A 15,516-nucleotide genomic window follows, 5' to 3' on the forward strand; every position below is an offset into this window, starting at 1 on the left:
TTTTATGATTTTGGTGCATTTTTCTAGTGTTTTGTTTAGTCAAATTACCACAAACTAACTGACTCAAAGAAAACCTGGGTCCAGAAATTAATTCTCTAGGACAGGAGTACTGGCTGGTCTCTGTGTATCTGGGCATATACAAAGGCTGTCATACATAGTCTGCTGTTGCTGCAATGTACTTAATGGGAACTTGAAGGCGATAGGGTACCTACACACTGCTGAGAGGGCAGTAGGTGGAGGGAGGTGGTGGGGTGGCAACAGGGGGCCATCAGCAAAGCTTTGCCCCGGTGCCCCTTAAAAGGCACATAAATCCAGCCATGCATCTGGCCTAGCTAGTGTCACCTCAGTAATGAAGGTGTAGCCTGAACGTCACCTTGCTAATCACCTGAGCTGGTGATGAGCTGCAGGTGCTGAATGCCAGAGCTGCCTCCTGCAAAGCTGTGGCTGGCTTTGTCCCAGTTTGTACTCTGAACATCAAATCTGCTTCGTCATTAGATTTCTAATGAATGCATTGTCACAAAACTGCTCTCCTGAATCAGCTGTGGAAGTGCCAGGAGTCAACGTCCTCAATGAGAAATGTCACCGGTGAGTCAAGCATTGAATTCTAGCCAAAACTGAAGTTTAATTTATCACTATATGTATTATTCCCATCAAAAGTGACTTAAAAGTTAATATCTTTCCTGGGATTCTTAGTTTCCAAAGAGTTTTATTCTTGCCAGATGGTGTTTTGCCAAATTCAAGTGTGGTTTCTGATGATAATTTATATTCAAAGGAGGGTACATACAATTTAAGCAGGGTTTGATACGATGGTGTTTACATCCAAAGGAAGAGCTAAGCTGAATGGCATTGTTGTTAATGCAACTTTTTTTTTTAAAGAACACATTCCATAAGAATATAGAATTTAGATATATAAATGATCTTATGTGCTGAGGAGTCACCACAATGTACAAATAAGTGTTTCAGATTGATTCTCATGTTTCTGTCAATATCATATATACTATATATTTCCTATGTGGATTCAATTGGAAGGAATCAGGAAAGTAATTGTATAGTGATAGTGGTTTCAAAATGTGGTCAGGGCCAGCCTGAAGTAAAAATCCTCAGGCTACTACAAGTAGGAATCAGTTCATTGTTGGCTTTTCACTTCAGAAAAATATACATAATGAACTGAGGATTCCACATTTACTTTTCACATTTTGGGGGCCCCTGGTGGCTGTGTGGCCCTTAAGCTGATTGGTTGAGTTGTGCCTCGGTCTGGCTATCTGCAGACTAATGCCTAACATCATTCAAATACTGTTGAACTGCTATGTTCATACACTGCACAGAAGTTGTAAGGAGGTGGTTGGGGTAGATCAGAGGTGTAAACAGTGTAGACTGGAGTTTTATGTCTTGTGTGTTGTGAGGTTAAATGAACCTGAGTCACAGAAGCCTTTGACAGCACTTCTCCACAACAAGATAATACTTTGAAGCATATTTCAACTAAAACATATAAGGTTAGGAAACAATCACAATTTGGTTTAATACTGAAAAGTAAGCAACACAACTCGTCTCATTCCACTGTCACTCCCTGGTAAATGTCCGTGTCTTTCAAACTCCATGCCCCAAACATGTAACTCAGGCTTAGAAGTGGTTCTTATTTATGGTATTTGTTACATTCAGTGGTACATAGGCTAAAAAAGGACAACAGGAACCTTGAATGCATGACGGTGAATGGATGCATGTTGGAGTCTCTGCACTTTTTCCACCCACAATTGGACCAATATACTGTATTTTATACTGTATACTATATTTTTAATGCTTAATGATTTTTAAAGTAAATCCTAAATGTTATTTTAAGATTTAAAATGAGAAATGACAGAGATGCAGAAAAAAAGCACTCCTGGCTTTGTTTGTTATTTAAATATAGTATGTGGGGAGGAAATTCTACTCTTGTTTTGAAAGGGCGAAATGTTGTCATGTGAATTCCTTGTCTACATATGAACATTGTAATTGTTGTCTATCATGTCGCTGTAGCCAGGATCTCTTGGATCCAGATGGCAATTTCAGGGCCCTGATTACATCTTCAGTCCCTGATGACATCATCAGGATTATTTTCTCAGACTTGACAAACCTCCTCTAGAGCCACAGAAGACATTATACAAGTGTTTTCACAGGCTGAATACTCTTCATGACAAGTAAATGGTTCGTCAGGTGTAAAATTGGTGGAGTGCCCCTTTAACATCAAAAGAAATACTGAAGGCATTTAAAACACAGGGGTCCAAGAAAGAAAAATCTTAGGTTTTCAGTTGTGATGGTGCTTCAGTGGTGCATGATACCAAACAAATTCTAATCAGTCAAATTACCACAAAGTAAATGTTAGAATTGTTTGCAAGTGAGTATATAAATGTCATTCCTGGGACACAGAGTCACTTTCGCTAGCCTTAAACTAGGACTGTTGTTGTAGTCAGAGCTGCAGACCAGCACAGCCAGAGTGTACAGTAGGAAAGCAGAGAGTGAATATTTCAACATGGTTGGAGGCATTAGTGGTGTCAGTATGAGTGGTGGGATGAAGGTGCCTCTGTGTGTGTGTTTGGGGGGTGGTGGTGGTGTAGCAGATAGCGGAGCACATCTGGTGGTGTTGCGGGGAGGGGCGGGTGGCGGCAGTGGTAGTGTTGGAGGCGGGTGGGGGCCCAGGGTGCAGCCCGTGGCAGCTCCCCTTCCCGTACCAGCCTCTAGAAGGGAGCTGCCTGTCTGTCGCACCCTGATTTATACCCGGCTAATGTCAGAGGAAAGCAATGTGGAAACTGTGGCATAAACACCAAATACCAGCAGAGTTTAGAGATTATGATTCAGTGTCTGGGAGGACTGCTCCTCCAACACAGCTATGCCTGCTGCCTCACTTTCTGACACACACACACTGACACACACACACACACTGACACATACCAGCAATCTCCAGTTCTTAGAGCTTATCTCAACAGTGACCTACGGCTTGCATTTTTCAGGGCAATTTCTTGTATTTCTCCTGCCTGGTTCAGGTAATTGTGCCAGATCTCTTGTCTTATCAGCTCATGCTTTTTGAATTAAATGTTGCATTTATCATGCATGACCAAAACCAGACTGCTGCCACAACCCTGAATTGGTGTTATTTGTGACTGCACTCACAACCATGCCTCGGTGTCAGTGCTCAGATTACCAGAGAGAACAAAAAGTTTCAAGTTCTTGCTGCATCAGCTTCGGTGGTGTATTTGGTTGACGGTCCAAATGTGTAAGGAAATACAAAGTAAAGCTATTTATTGATACACCCCTTTCTTTTGTATGCTTGAGTGTGAATGTGTATAAATCCTACAAACTACACCGCTGCCTTTTGTGTGTTTGCTGCTTATTGTGCAAGGCTGTGCTGAGGCCCTGAGTACAGCAAGCTAGGCAACGAGTTCTCCCAGCATCTGAAACATTAATGCAGAAACCTGATTAGTCATGCCATCACAGGCCTCCTGCTCCTTGCCTATTGATTTTCCTTCCGTTCACCCTCCCCTTCAAAAAGCCGGGAGGGGAGTCTCTTAAGAGCCAGAGCACCTCTCCTCCTCTCCCAGGCCTTCTCTGGCCCGGGTCTTCTCACCGATCCAGCCCTGATGATTTCTACTGAGACTTCGGAGGGGCTATAGACTTCTGACGATAACCCTAGGTGCTGTAGGAGAGGGCTGGGGGATGGAGGATAGAGATGGGAGGGGGGGGGGGTGGGAGGCGGTGCTCAAGTCAGTCAGTTTGTGAGCTGTAGTGATCATGGAGGGCTGGATCAGCTTGATCAGTATGCTGGGGTGGAGAAGTGTGCACTCCAGAGAGAGAAGCTGTGTAATCAGAGATGAAAGTTGTTCAGGGTCTGGTCAGCTTGACTCTCCTTCTCCCCCCTGGTTTCACTGACCTGGAGCGCTTTCACTGAAGGGAGAGATGAACATCTCTGATGGCTTAGCCCAGAGTCATGGTCTATCCATACGGTTGTCTAGCTCCACACTGTTGATCAGGGAACTTGGCTGAAGTTCCCTGGCAAATTAGATGCATTGAATATGTAAATTAGACTAACTTTTTTTGGACGAGTAACTACAGGTTGAAACTTAACTTTTCTTTTTTCAGCTGAGCATACATATCTTGAGTGAAGGACACCAAAATTTAGAATTTGTTCATTTGAAGAAATTTGTAGCCTGTTGATCAAGCTTATTGAAAGCTAAATCCTAACATCACTTCTATTCCTTCTGTTCCACTAGCTTCTGAACTCAACCCACTCTCTAACTGACCTTTTCACAAAAACCAGTGAAGGAAACTCTCAAACATTTTTCTGCTGTTTATTATCCATAGCCTAAGAAAAATTAGTTCCCAGCACTTGCTCTTTGAACCCCTTGTGAATTTAACATAGTTGATCCACAGCTCCCAGAAAGAGGCAGCATGCAAACTATACTGTATGTCACTGTAACTGTTTCTCCCTCATTCATGATATCCAATCACACTTTATTCTACTGTCACCTTTCCAACTTTTTAACTGTAATTTCCATTGACTAAAAAACATTCCAATGCTCAGTCGTTACCATTCAACCCATCTGTCAAGCTGGTGATGTTTAACCCTCAGGATTGTGGGAAATGGTGTATGTTAAATGCTGCTAAAACAAGATATATTAAAGCTGCACTAATCAATATTTAATATGAACAATGTGTGATGTGAAAATTAATGTGAATCCACACAGACTTATCATCTGATTGCAGTTCCTCTCAGCCTTGTGGAGCATTTTAGCCTCTTCTAGCTCATTATCTTGGTTTGTTCTCAACTTTACTGTTTTGGTTCAGTCTCACCGCTCTCATCAACCATGTTTCCAGCAGCAGCAGGCAGCTGTTTTCAGGGAAAAGGCTTTGATAAACCCACTGTACACTACCTGCCCAGCAGCAAACAGCAGACAGATACAGTTAGCGACTAGCTGGTGAACATAGTGGAGCATTTAGCAGCAAAAGAGCCAGATACTTTCCTCAGGAGTTGGTGGAGACCAAAACTGAGCTAAAAAGAGAATGGATATTCACCAGGCATATACACAAATACTTTTATTGCTCTGTGTTTGCTGGATGTGTTAATAGGCAACTGTTTGCTAACACATTTGCCATGTCAACATGTGTTTGATGTACAGCTTGTTGTGAAGTCACTCCCCAACCTGGCCGAAGATAATTTGATTAGTGCTGCTTTAAATAAACAACCATATCACTAAAAAAAAAACAAAAAAAAAATTATTATCCTTGTTTAGGCAAATGGAATGAATTGTACAACATACTGTTGAGAACAATTTGAAATTGAACTTGACATTTGTTCTGAATATATATATATATTTATATATATATATATATATATATATATATATATATATACTGCACAACTTGAAATAGCCTACTGATGATTTCAAACAGGAGAATTAAGACCACATCAATTGAGATCCTGTAGATGGTTTTTAAAGTAAAATATTCCAGTGCAATAAATTCAGTGGTATTCAAATTTCAACAGTTGGTAAAAATGTATTCTGCCTTTTATAGAATATATCATGACTTTAAGCAGATCCACTACCCACTACACATTGAGACTTAACTTTTCTCCAACTTAAAATCAATACTTGGCCATGCTGTGGCAAGGGACATCAGTGTCTTTGGAACTACTGAAATCACTCTGTGTTCAGTATAATTTGATATTTTTGAAGACAATCATACCCTGCGGTGCAAAATATCCTCTTGATATTATGATTGTGTGCTCACCCAGATGAAATCACGTAGGAGTTACCGCCTCTGCTTTAGGTTTTCTTAACCAGCCCCATGCTTGGCCTCACTTCCCTTTGTGCTTCCAAACTGCATCTTCAGAAAAAGCACAAAAAGTGGAATGGAGATGAACCCAAACTGACGGTGTCATGGTATTTAAAATGACATCAGGATCAAACAGCTTGTAGGAGAGCATTTTGACTCATTTGAAGCATTTTTCTCCCTGTATAGAAGAGAGTAGGGCTGCCACAAGATGAGACACCTGAATTTGAATACTCTTTGTGCTCCATAGATTTGAGTCTAACGATGACTAGACCAGATAACTGGGGGAAAGCACTGTTGATTTGTCTGGTTGCTATTGTCTCATGCATAAACAGACTATGTGTAGGCGTGTTAAAGTAGCTGTTAGTTGCCTCATGAACATGATACACACTCTGCAGAGAGCCCTACATAAGTAGAACAGAACTACCTGGTAGGGATGACCATCATTCCTGTATTTCTTCCACAGAAAACAGATAAAAAACCAGAGTGTTTCTGTGTGTGTGTGTGTGTGAGTGAGTGTGAGTGAGATAAAGACAGAAAGAGAGAGAGAGAGCAGGGCAGGAAGGAGGGCAGCCAGGGAAAACCTGCGCTAAAACATCATTGCTCAAGGCATAATCGCTGTTAAATAGGTTGTTGACATACACAGTCAGCTGTGTTCAAACATCTCATTTGGCCAATTATCCCCTTCGATGAGGTGGTGTGGTCTAGATGAGGAGCGTAAGTGAGGATTCGGCAGAGACGGAGGGAGTAACTCTGTCCCGTGCGGTGTTAATGGAACTACCAGATGTGTTTTAAAGGAAAAGGAACAGGAGCGCTGGGTGGCCTGCCACATGTCCAACCTGGGAGTGTGTTTGTGTGTGTGTGTGAGTGCGAGCATGCATACCTTTCTCCACGACTGTGTCTATGTGTGTGCAGGTGCACAGAAAGGCTCTAATGTCTTTTAGCAGACCACCCCGGGGTGCTACTCACCGCGACCACCTCCTCCCTGAACCCCCTTAGCCAACCCGCTACTAACACATAGACACAGCAGCACACTGGCAGAGAAGAGCAACAGCTTCCATCACACTTGAAAATCGACCCGATGATTGATGATGCTTGGCAGAACATGATGACTCACTGCAAATTTTGCTGTTATCAGTGTTTGCATTCCATCTGTTTCTAGGACTGATAATTGAATAGAAGCGGGTTGTTGCTCTAGAGAAGTGAGGAGTCCATAGCAGGCCCTAATGGATTTGTGTTTGTGACTGTTGGAGATCTGAGTGCCTTTTTCTGATTGTCTGATAGTGTGTGATTCCCCAGTAGTGATAGATAGCTGGAAACCCCCCTCACCACCCCCCACCCCCTCTCCGCCCCCTCCACCCCTAGGCTGCAGGCCCCTCCTGCTCTAATCAATGACATGTTAAGCTGGCAGGCTTTTGAAGTGAGGGGTTCCAGAGGGGTGCTGAAGGGGTGAAGGGTAGGTGTGTATATGTGTGTGTGTGTGGGGGGGTTGACAGAGGAGTTGAGGGGTATTGATGATGTGCGGCGATGGGACACAAGGGAGAAAAGCGAGGGAGGGAGGGATGAAGGGAGTCCAGAGGCAGGCTTTAGGTGAAAGGGGAGGCTGACAAGAAGCAAAGCCAGTCTGGAACTCATCACACGGACTGCAGTGACTGAACGGCTGGTTGATGGCTCACCCTGATGGGTCCCAACAGGTCACGCTCAAACCCGTCCCCAAAAAGACATTCCACCATGTGTCTTTTTTTTTTCTTCTCCTCCATCTACCTGTTTAACTCTTTTTGTCTTGCAAACATCTGAAATTTATCTATAATTCAAGAGTTCAATCCTGTCTCCTAAAAATCACATGCATATGCTACTGAATAGCTTTGCCAAAAATGTTTCAGAGGAAATGTAATTACTGTGTGGAAAATGTTTACTGGCAATGTTTTTTCTAGGCCAGGAAGTGTTACGTTGCACTGCACTGAAGTTGTACTATAGGTCTGAGAAAGTGCTTGTGTGTGTACAAGGCACAGGACCTTGACCAGACATCTGAGACTGGCATTTGCATGCAATGTTCCGGTTCCACTTTAGATTATTTAAACACTTTGGTTAGGGTTGGAGAAGGATGGTGGTTTTGTTAAAATTAGGTAAAGTGTCTGTTAAATACTGAAAAAATCTTGTGCCAGAGGTGCTAACAAATCTTTAATACCGGATCTTCATACTGAACATACAATAGTGAATCAACATGGTCACTGACCAAATCAGTAGCTTTTAGCTGTGCAGCTCCTCAATGGTGACTGATAGCAGCGATGTCAGCTCAGCTGTGATGAACAGTATGTTACGTCTTTGTTAAAGGCTTATTCGAGAAAACAACAAAAACAATCATGATGTCATAACTCTTTTGCAGGTAAAAGGCTGCTGCACTATCAACCTTATATACTATCAACCTATAAGCTAGTTTTGTGCTAAACTGAATGTAAAAGCTTAAACTAGCAGCAGACTGGACATATTACTGAACCAAGCTTAGACAAAAGTGAAGTGGCTATGAATCTTTGAACTAAGATGAACGACTCAATTTGAATAAACAAAATGATTTGTTATGTCCACCTCCATCATGTGAGGAAGCTTAGCCAAAGGCAGACAAAGATACTTGTTCAATGACTAAAAAAGGTGATTTATTCTGTGTAACCAAAACAGTACGAGTATGTAAAAGCGATGCTACAGATATAGATGTTAAACTGGATAAACAGACAAACGACAAATATGGAAAGAAATACAAAGTGTAATGGAGACAAATGGTGTGGTCTCAACCACTTTGTCTCAAACCAAGAACACAATCTTTTCCCAACATTAACTAAGTGCTTTGAGTTGCTTAAACATAACCATTAAAAAGGTTAATTATGCTTATTTGCAAGCAGTGGATATTGTAAGAAAACAAATGAAATACCTTGACTGTTTTTCAAAACTTGCTCATAGAAGCATTTTTTGACTTTGTAGTTATATGTATATATATATATGTATATATATGTGTGTGTGTGTGTGTGTGTGTGTATATATATATATATACATAAAAACTGACAAACAACGATTTGTTTGTTTTTTGCAGATTTGTTGTATATGGATATAAGTGTAAGAGTGCAGCACCATTGCTACAAAAAAATCAGAAGAAGAAACAGGTGGTCAGAAAGGTTGTAAACAAGCCAACAGTTTATCCAGATAATCTACAACAATCTATTTGGAGGTACAACTGAAGTGAACACACCCAAAATATTACATCATGAATAATACCTCACTGCACAGACAAACTGTTCACAATATAGTAAGAAACTATGTGAATGCTATTTATTTGCATACATTTATATTAAATCATCAAATAATACATTGCAATATAATTAGTCTAACAAAAGAAAGCATATATGTATATTTAGTGTGTCTGAAAAGTATTATAAGTGATAGAAAACTGAAAGAAAAGTGAAAAAAGACAAAAATATAGTTTCAATTTTTGCACCAGGAACAGTCTTTGCTGCCCTAGCTTTAACTCATGTCCAATTTGCATTCTTGTATTGAAATATTAAAATGCTTAAATGAGTAGTTAACAAGTGATCCATCACCAAGCATCGTTATGCTAAATTGTTGTTTTTTTTCAATGGAGTTTGGCGCACTTAACGTTACTCACTTCTCTGCTGAAAAGCGGCTTCATTGTGGCCGTCACCCTTGGAGCAAAAGCATCTCACACCATGCTTTTTGGTGAAGTGCTGCCCCACAAATGCTGTCCCTCTGGCTGGGGACCGCCCAGCCAAGCAGCCGGTGGTGACGCTGAAGCTGCTGGCGGCTCCACCCAAATGGGTTTCAAATAACTTACGCTGACCAAAAATGGCCTCATTGATCAGTAACAGCGGGTTACCTGAAGTGAATCCCAGTTGTCTCAGATGAAAGTTTGTAAAACTACCCAGTGTAAAAATAGTAACTATGAGAATGGTTGTGCTAGTAACCCTGCTACGTCATGAATACACCATTTCAGGCCCGCCCAAAAAATCCTGAACTAGGAAATGGTGTTTAATGGTCTAAATCCACAATTTAGTACTACATAGTTCAGTCTTTTCACATGTTTTCAGCAATTTTTTTCTAACATGTATAATGTGTTTGATAAGAAATCCCTGATTTTCCTTTTATACGGACTTTAATATAGCTGTAACCAAATGTAATAATTACAGGCAACCTTGATAAATGTAAATGTAAATTTTTATCAACTCAAAATGTACGTACAAAAATGTGAAGTGAAAAAACGACAACCCTAAATAAAACCAATCTATATGCTGAACTAAGCTAAGCTAGCAATCTTCTTATCTCTTGGCAAGAAAGTGAGTAAGTACATTTCCCAAAATCTCAACCCTCTTTATTCAAATGTGGCAAGAAACACAACAGACTGTTCACATAAGCAGGTTTATATGTCATGGTGGTGAATTATTCTAAGTACAATAACTTGGTTTAGTGAATCTGTTATCCTAAAAATCGTGTTAAATATGCACTTTTTAAATGCCGCTATTGCTGGTCAAAATCAAAATCTGTGTGTTGAATTAGCACAACACTTGGCTGCAGAAGAGGTGAATCAGAGACAAAAGAAATCCATTTCACTGGTAAAACGTCCATGTGCTCATTCCCTCCCCATCTCTCCAGCTCTCAGTACTGTGAAAAAAAAGAAGGGTATGTCACTGAGGAGCACGTTACAGGATATTATGTGAGCTTTTTGTAACTCAGCAAAGCTTTAGTTTGAAGTGAGTCTGTACTTTTGTGTGTATACGTGCACATGTTATCTTATGTGAATGTGCTCGTGTGGGTGTGTGTGCATTTGCGGTTGCATCTGTGTGTATTTGTGGATACTGAATGTTTTTTTTTTTTTGTGTGCAAATGTGTGTGACTATGGATGTGTGTATATAATAGTGTGCATTTGTGTTTATGTGTATGTGAATGTCTGTGTGTTAGTCCATGTGACTGTGTGTGTGTGCACCTCTGTATGAATATGTACTTTTTGCTCTTGTGTGTGCACTGTGACTGTGTGTGTGTGTGTGTGCTGCAGAGCCCTGAGAACTTGGCAGCGTGTCAGCGGTGTGCTCCAGCAGTGAGGGGGAGCTGCTGTGTTTCTCTGCCCTGTGCTGGATCCCCTTTCAGCCTGACACAATCCCACAATCCCACAGCTCTGAGCTCTCAGCTGCAGCCTCCACAGCACCAGCGCTAACCCACCGTGCTCTCATACCCATCCAGATCACTGTTTCAGCACACCAGGAACTGGCCACTGTCAGCATCTGCAGTGGTGCTCCAGCACACTGTACTGTACTGTACTGTACTTTGCTGGAAAAGACGCTATACTGTATATCTGTTTTTTCAGCAACCTCATTTTGATATATCCTGTTTTCCAGATCCTATTAATGAGTATCAATGTTCACAATGACTTGATGATATAATTAAGGGGTCAGTTCACTCAAATTATAAAACATATTTTGTCACTTCCGTCTAGTAGTATCTAGCCATGCGGATAGTTTTGGTTTTATTTGTTCAGGTTTTTAGATTCTGGAGATTTCTGCCTCTACCCCAATACAATAGAGACAAAATGGAGTATTTCATTGTTGGTGCTCACAGTATTAAAAAAACGATATTTCAAAAAATCCCAGCAACACATTTTCCCAGAGAGAATTCACCCCTTGACTCGTGATAATTCACAAACCGTACTGTGAACAGTTTTCACTGGAACTTGCTCTTATGGGACCTTCCGAGGAATATTACTGAAGACATTTCATGATGACTGTTTATGTGGACGGATGGATTACCATCTACAGTAAAAATCACTCAATGTTACTCAATTCAGAAATAATGTACATTTTGCAATATTGATTGTGTAATTAATCACAGAAATTATGTTCTGGACTAATCTGCAGTGCAGAATATACTGTATGTCCAGTGCTAATGCAGGAAGTAGTGTGTGTGCTTTATGCAGCAAGGTGGAAATTAACGGTGTGGAGGTGGAGCTGGTGGATGGGTAACAATATCACCAAACAAGAATGTTGATATTGTATGATTCTGCAAACCCCTGAATGTTTTCAATGACTTTTTTTGGTTGTTTGTTTTTTTTATGTTCATTTTTTAAATTCTTGCTTCCTAAAATGATATTGGTCCAGAGAAAGATTGTGGTTATGGTGTGGTACAGTTAGAGTTAGGCAACAAAAAACATTTGGTTCAGGTTAGGGAAAGATTGTGGTTACTGTTGAGGAAAAGGCAAAATGTTAGTTGCAGGTCCTTGCCAGCTTCAGTGGCACTGAACTTGGGCGTTGAACATAAATTGTGAGGTGCAAAATCATCTAATATGAATGTAACTCCTGGTATATTGGGCTGGGGAGTAAGCACATCTGACTTTTCCTGAAGGACACCAGATTTCAGTCCATTAATTAATGTTTGCCAAGATGCACAGAATTAATGCAATTATTTGGAAAAAATAACATTCGAGGAAATACATTATGTAAGGTTTTATATACAAATTCCAGTTTAGTCAAAAAAGTTAAAATATAGGGATTTTTGATGTTTCTCGTTGTCAGTGTCCTGTCATAGTTATTGGGGAAAAAAGGTTGTTGACAAATATGTATTTTTACAGTTTCTGTCAATGAAATGAACATTATTAATACCATATTATCACACTTTGTTGGGGGGACTTTTGGTAGTGCTGAAGCTTTTGAATATTGAAACAAGCCTTCCGTAGTTTAAATATACCTATGAACCCTCCCTGATTGGTACAGTTTTTGCAAACTGTGCGCAATATAAGATAATTACATCATATTCAGGGAAATGAATTCATTCTTAATACAGATGTCATATAATGAACAATGAGGAAAAACTCCAGATGAGTTGTTACTGAAACTCTTAATACTATGCCTAGCTCTCATTCAAACTGCTGCTTATTATTAAAATCGCGAGCACTTCATCAGCTGATTCATTGATTCTTACACAAGAAGGTGGGATGACTGAGCTCTCCCATTAGTGTTAGTGTGCATCATCATCATCATCATCATCATCATCAGCTCTCCCAGATGGACCTCCACAAGATGGGTATTGATTGATTCTTCTCAGAGTGGTGGTGATAATGTGACAAACAGTAGTCATTTCCCACTGAAACATCACTTTGCCCCTCTAGTGAAGCCTTTATCACGAAGAGTATCAGAGGCTTCCTGGAAGCGCTCTTTCGCAACTGGGGACCATGAGACCAATGAGCCAGTGGATCAAATGACACAGTCGCAACTGTCTTAATGACTCAGTGTCGTGGCTCCAGGAAGTGACTGTGACAAGTCTTGGTTAGTAATAGTGGAACAAAGTAGCTTGTGTGACTGATAGTGTGCTTTTGGCTTTCAGTTTCACAGAAATGTGAAGTAATAGTTTGTAAGATTTCCATGGATTCAAAGAAGAGTCCACACAAAGCCAGTTCAATTTGTAAACACATCTTCCTCAGTCCTCCATCTAGATTTAAATGTTGATATAGCCAATCACACATTAATCTGTATTTATGTTGATTTTGTCAGCTGTCCCACTGCTGAACAGATGTTGGCTGTGATCTTTGTTGCTTGCTAACTGAAAACAGATGAAGGATGAAGAAGAGGTGTGCCGTGTGTGTGCAGATGTCTACAAAAATTACTCATACTTACATACACATAAAGTCATTTTAACACGAAAACAGTGTTTTTAAGATTAGATGGCATAGTGTAGATGTAGTTGAAATCACAGTCACTCTATTACCCATTCATTCTGGAGCCTCAATAACGATACATCAACCATTGTTAATTTTTAAACATAAACATAGCTTTTAATTGTGGTTTAGTGGGATGTATGTATGTACTGAAAGTTAGTCATATATAAATAATCAGTCATAGTTGTAGTAGAAGTTACAGTAAACCTCACTGTAACTTCACTGTAAATTAAATTTGCATCAACAACTACAAATAAATATACGGACTATGAAAACTGAACTATAAAACATCAAACATACTGTATTTCTGGCATCATTGTACTGCAATTTCTTATTTATTTGAGCATATATTTGTGAGAAGATTAGCCAATAATGTATACTCAGCTGGGTTCTAATTCATTTATTTATATTAATGCCACTTAGGGGTTTAGTATGTTTCAAATGAGGTGTTTGTAGGATCATCTAACAGCATCTGAAACCTTCTTTTTGACCACTGTGACTTATCGACAAGTGCACCCACTTCAGGCCGTGATTGACTGACTGACCAGGTGTGTGAAGGTGTTAAAGTAGGCGGGGTTTATGCCTTTAAGCCCTCTTTTGTCATCCTTCGTACAATTACTCCTGTCAGTTTTTGTGTGTACAACCCAGGAGTAACAGCATGAATGCCTTGGTGGAGAGAGTGTGAAGTTATCCCCATGTGTGTGATTTGTTGGGCCAAGACAACAAAAACACACAAAAGACACAGACAGCAGGCTTTTTGTCCTGTCTTCAAGTGTGGCCAATCTCAACATGTTTACACGCCGTTAGACACGGCTTGGATAACATGTTGTACAAACTAGTTCATCTGAAGCATACTGAGACCCTTAGTTGGCCCTCAGGCTTGTCAACTGGAATCATATTTCTATTGTTAAAGGATATTTTCCTCTTTTACCTGCATAGCTACAGCGATTGTGTTTTGGGCTCTGAGCACTGGCAAAACGCAGGTGACCTACACTTAATACTTTGTGACACTGACAAAGAACTGAAGCTGCAGCTCTGCTGACATGCTGACTAAACTAGGATCACTCATGTATTCAATACCTGTGGGCAGGCAGTACTGCTGAACTGTGTCTTAGTTTGCTTTTATGAGCCAGTCTTTGATGATAGCTGCTCACTGCTGGGGTGTTTCTGAACTGCACTTCCCAGAGATCACCTGGTAATTAGTGTGACATCTTTATCCTCTGATTTTCTGTTGCAATGTGAGACTGCTAGCTCTTTTCTTTGCTCAGTATGGTGCTCATTGTTTTGTATGGGGCTACAACTAACAGTTATTTACATTATGGATTAATCTGTTTTGAATTAACTGATTCATTTCCTCAGGGCCCGATGTGATGTCTTCAAATTGTTTGTGTTGCCTAAACAACATGTTCCTCCCCCATCCTTAGACTGTTGTAAGTTATAACCAGTGAATGGATGTGTAGTCATAATTAAATGTTGCCAAATATTCTTTGGGATAACACATTTTCCTGTTTTAGCTTGTCATGTCTTTCTTTAAGTTATTCAAACAGCCTACAAGTCAAAGCAAAAAGCTCTGAGAGATTTGTCACACCTTCATATCATCTCCCAGCTGAGTTAATATAATAGTGTTCAGGGAGCCACCCTACTGCAGACAGAGACAGTGCCACATCAGCACTGTGTGTGTGTGTTTCTGCATGTGTGTGCATGAGTCTCTCATCTGTGTGTGTTCATCTATGTGTGTGTCTATGTGCTCTAAATGCTGATTGATGTATCTCTGGCTTTGTCAGCCCTTTGGCATAGGTGGAACAGGTGTGACTCTGCCACAGAGCGTGGCTCAGACAAGCCATATCACGGCACAATGAGGTCATTGTGCAACACACACATTCCTGCGCAGGGCCCTCGGACTTTTACAGGCTAGAGGTAGCCATCTGTGTGAGCGTGTGTATGTGAGTGTGTGTTGCTCCAGGTGAGGGGGATTTGGATGAGATTTGTTGTATGAAAGAGATGTGTGC

At 40.6% G+C, this 15,516-nt stretch overlaps 1 protein-coding gene across 1 annotated transcript in view; it reads left to right on the forward strand.

Annotated features, from left to right (window-relative positions):
• The first annotated feature begins 446 nt into the window (after positions 1-446).
• bnc1 (basonuclin zinc finger protein 1) overlaps positions 447-15,516 on the forward strand; it is a 70,430-nt gene continuing 55,360 nt past the window's right edge. Inside the window, exon 1 of the mRNA XM_067597454.1 lies at positions 447-585. Within this exon, the coding sequence (XP_067453555.1) occupies positions 577-585 (9 nt within the window). The 5' untranslated portion in view covers positions 447-576. The remainder of the gene's footprint in view (positions 586-15,516) is intronic.

Source organism: Thunnus thynnus, chromosome 1 (genome assembly GCF_963924715.1).
Source record: "Thunnus thynnus chromosome 1, fThuThy2.1, whole genome shotgun sequence".
In the NCBI taxonomy this organism is placed as follows: domain Eukaryota; kingdom Metazoa; phylum Chordata; class Actinopteri; order Scombriformes; family Scombridae; genus Thunnus; species Thunnus thynnus.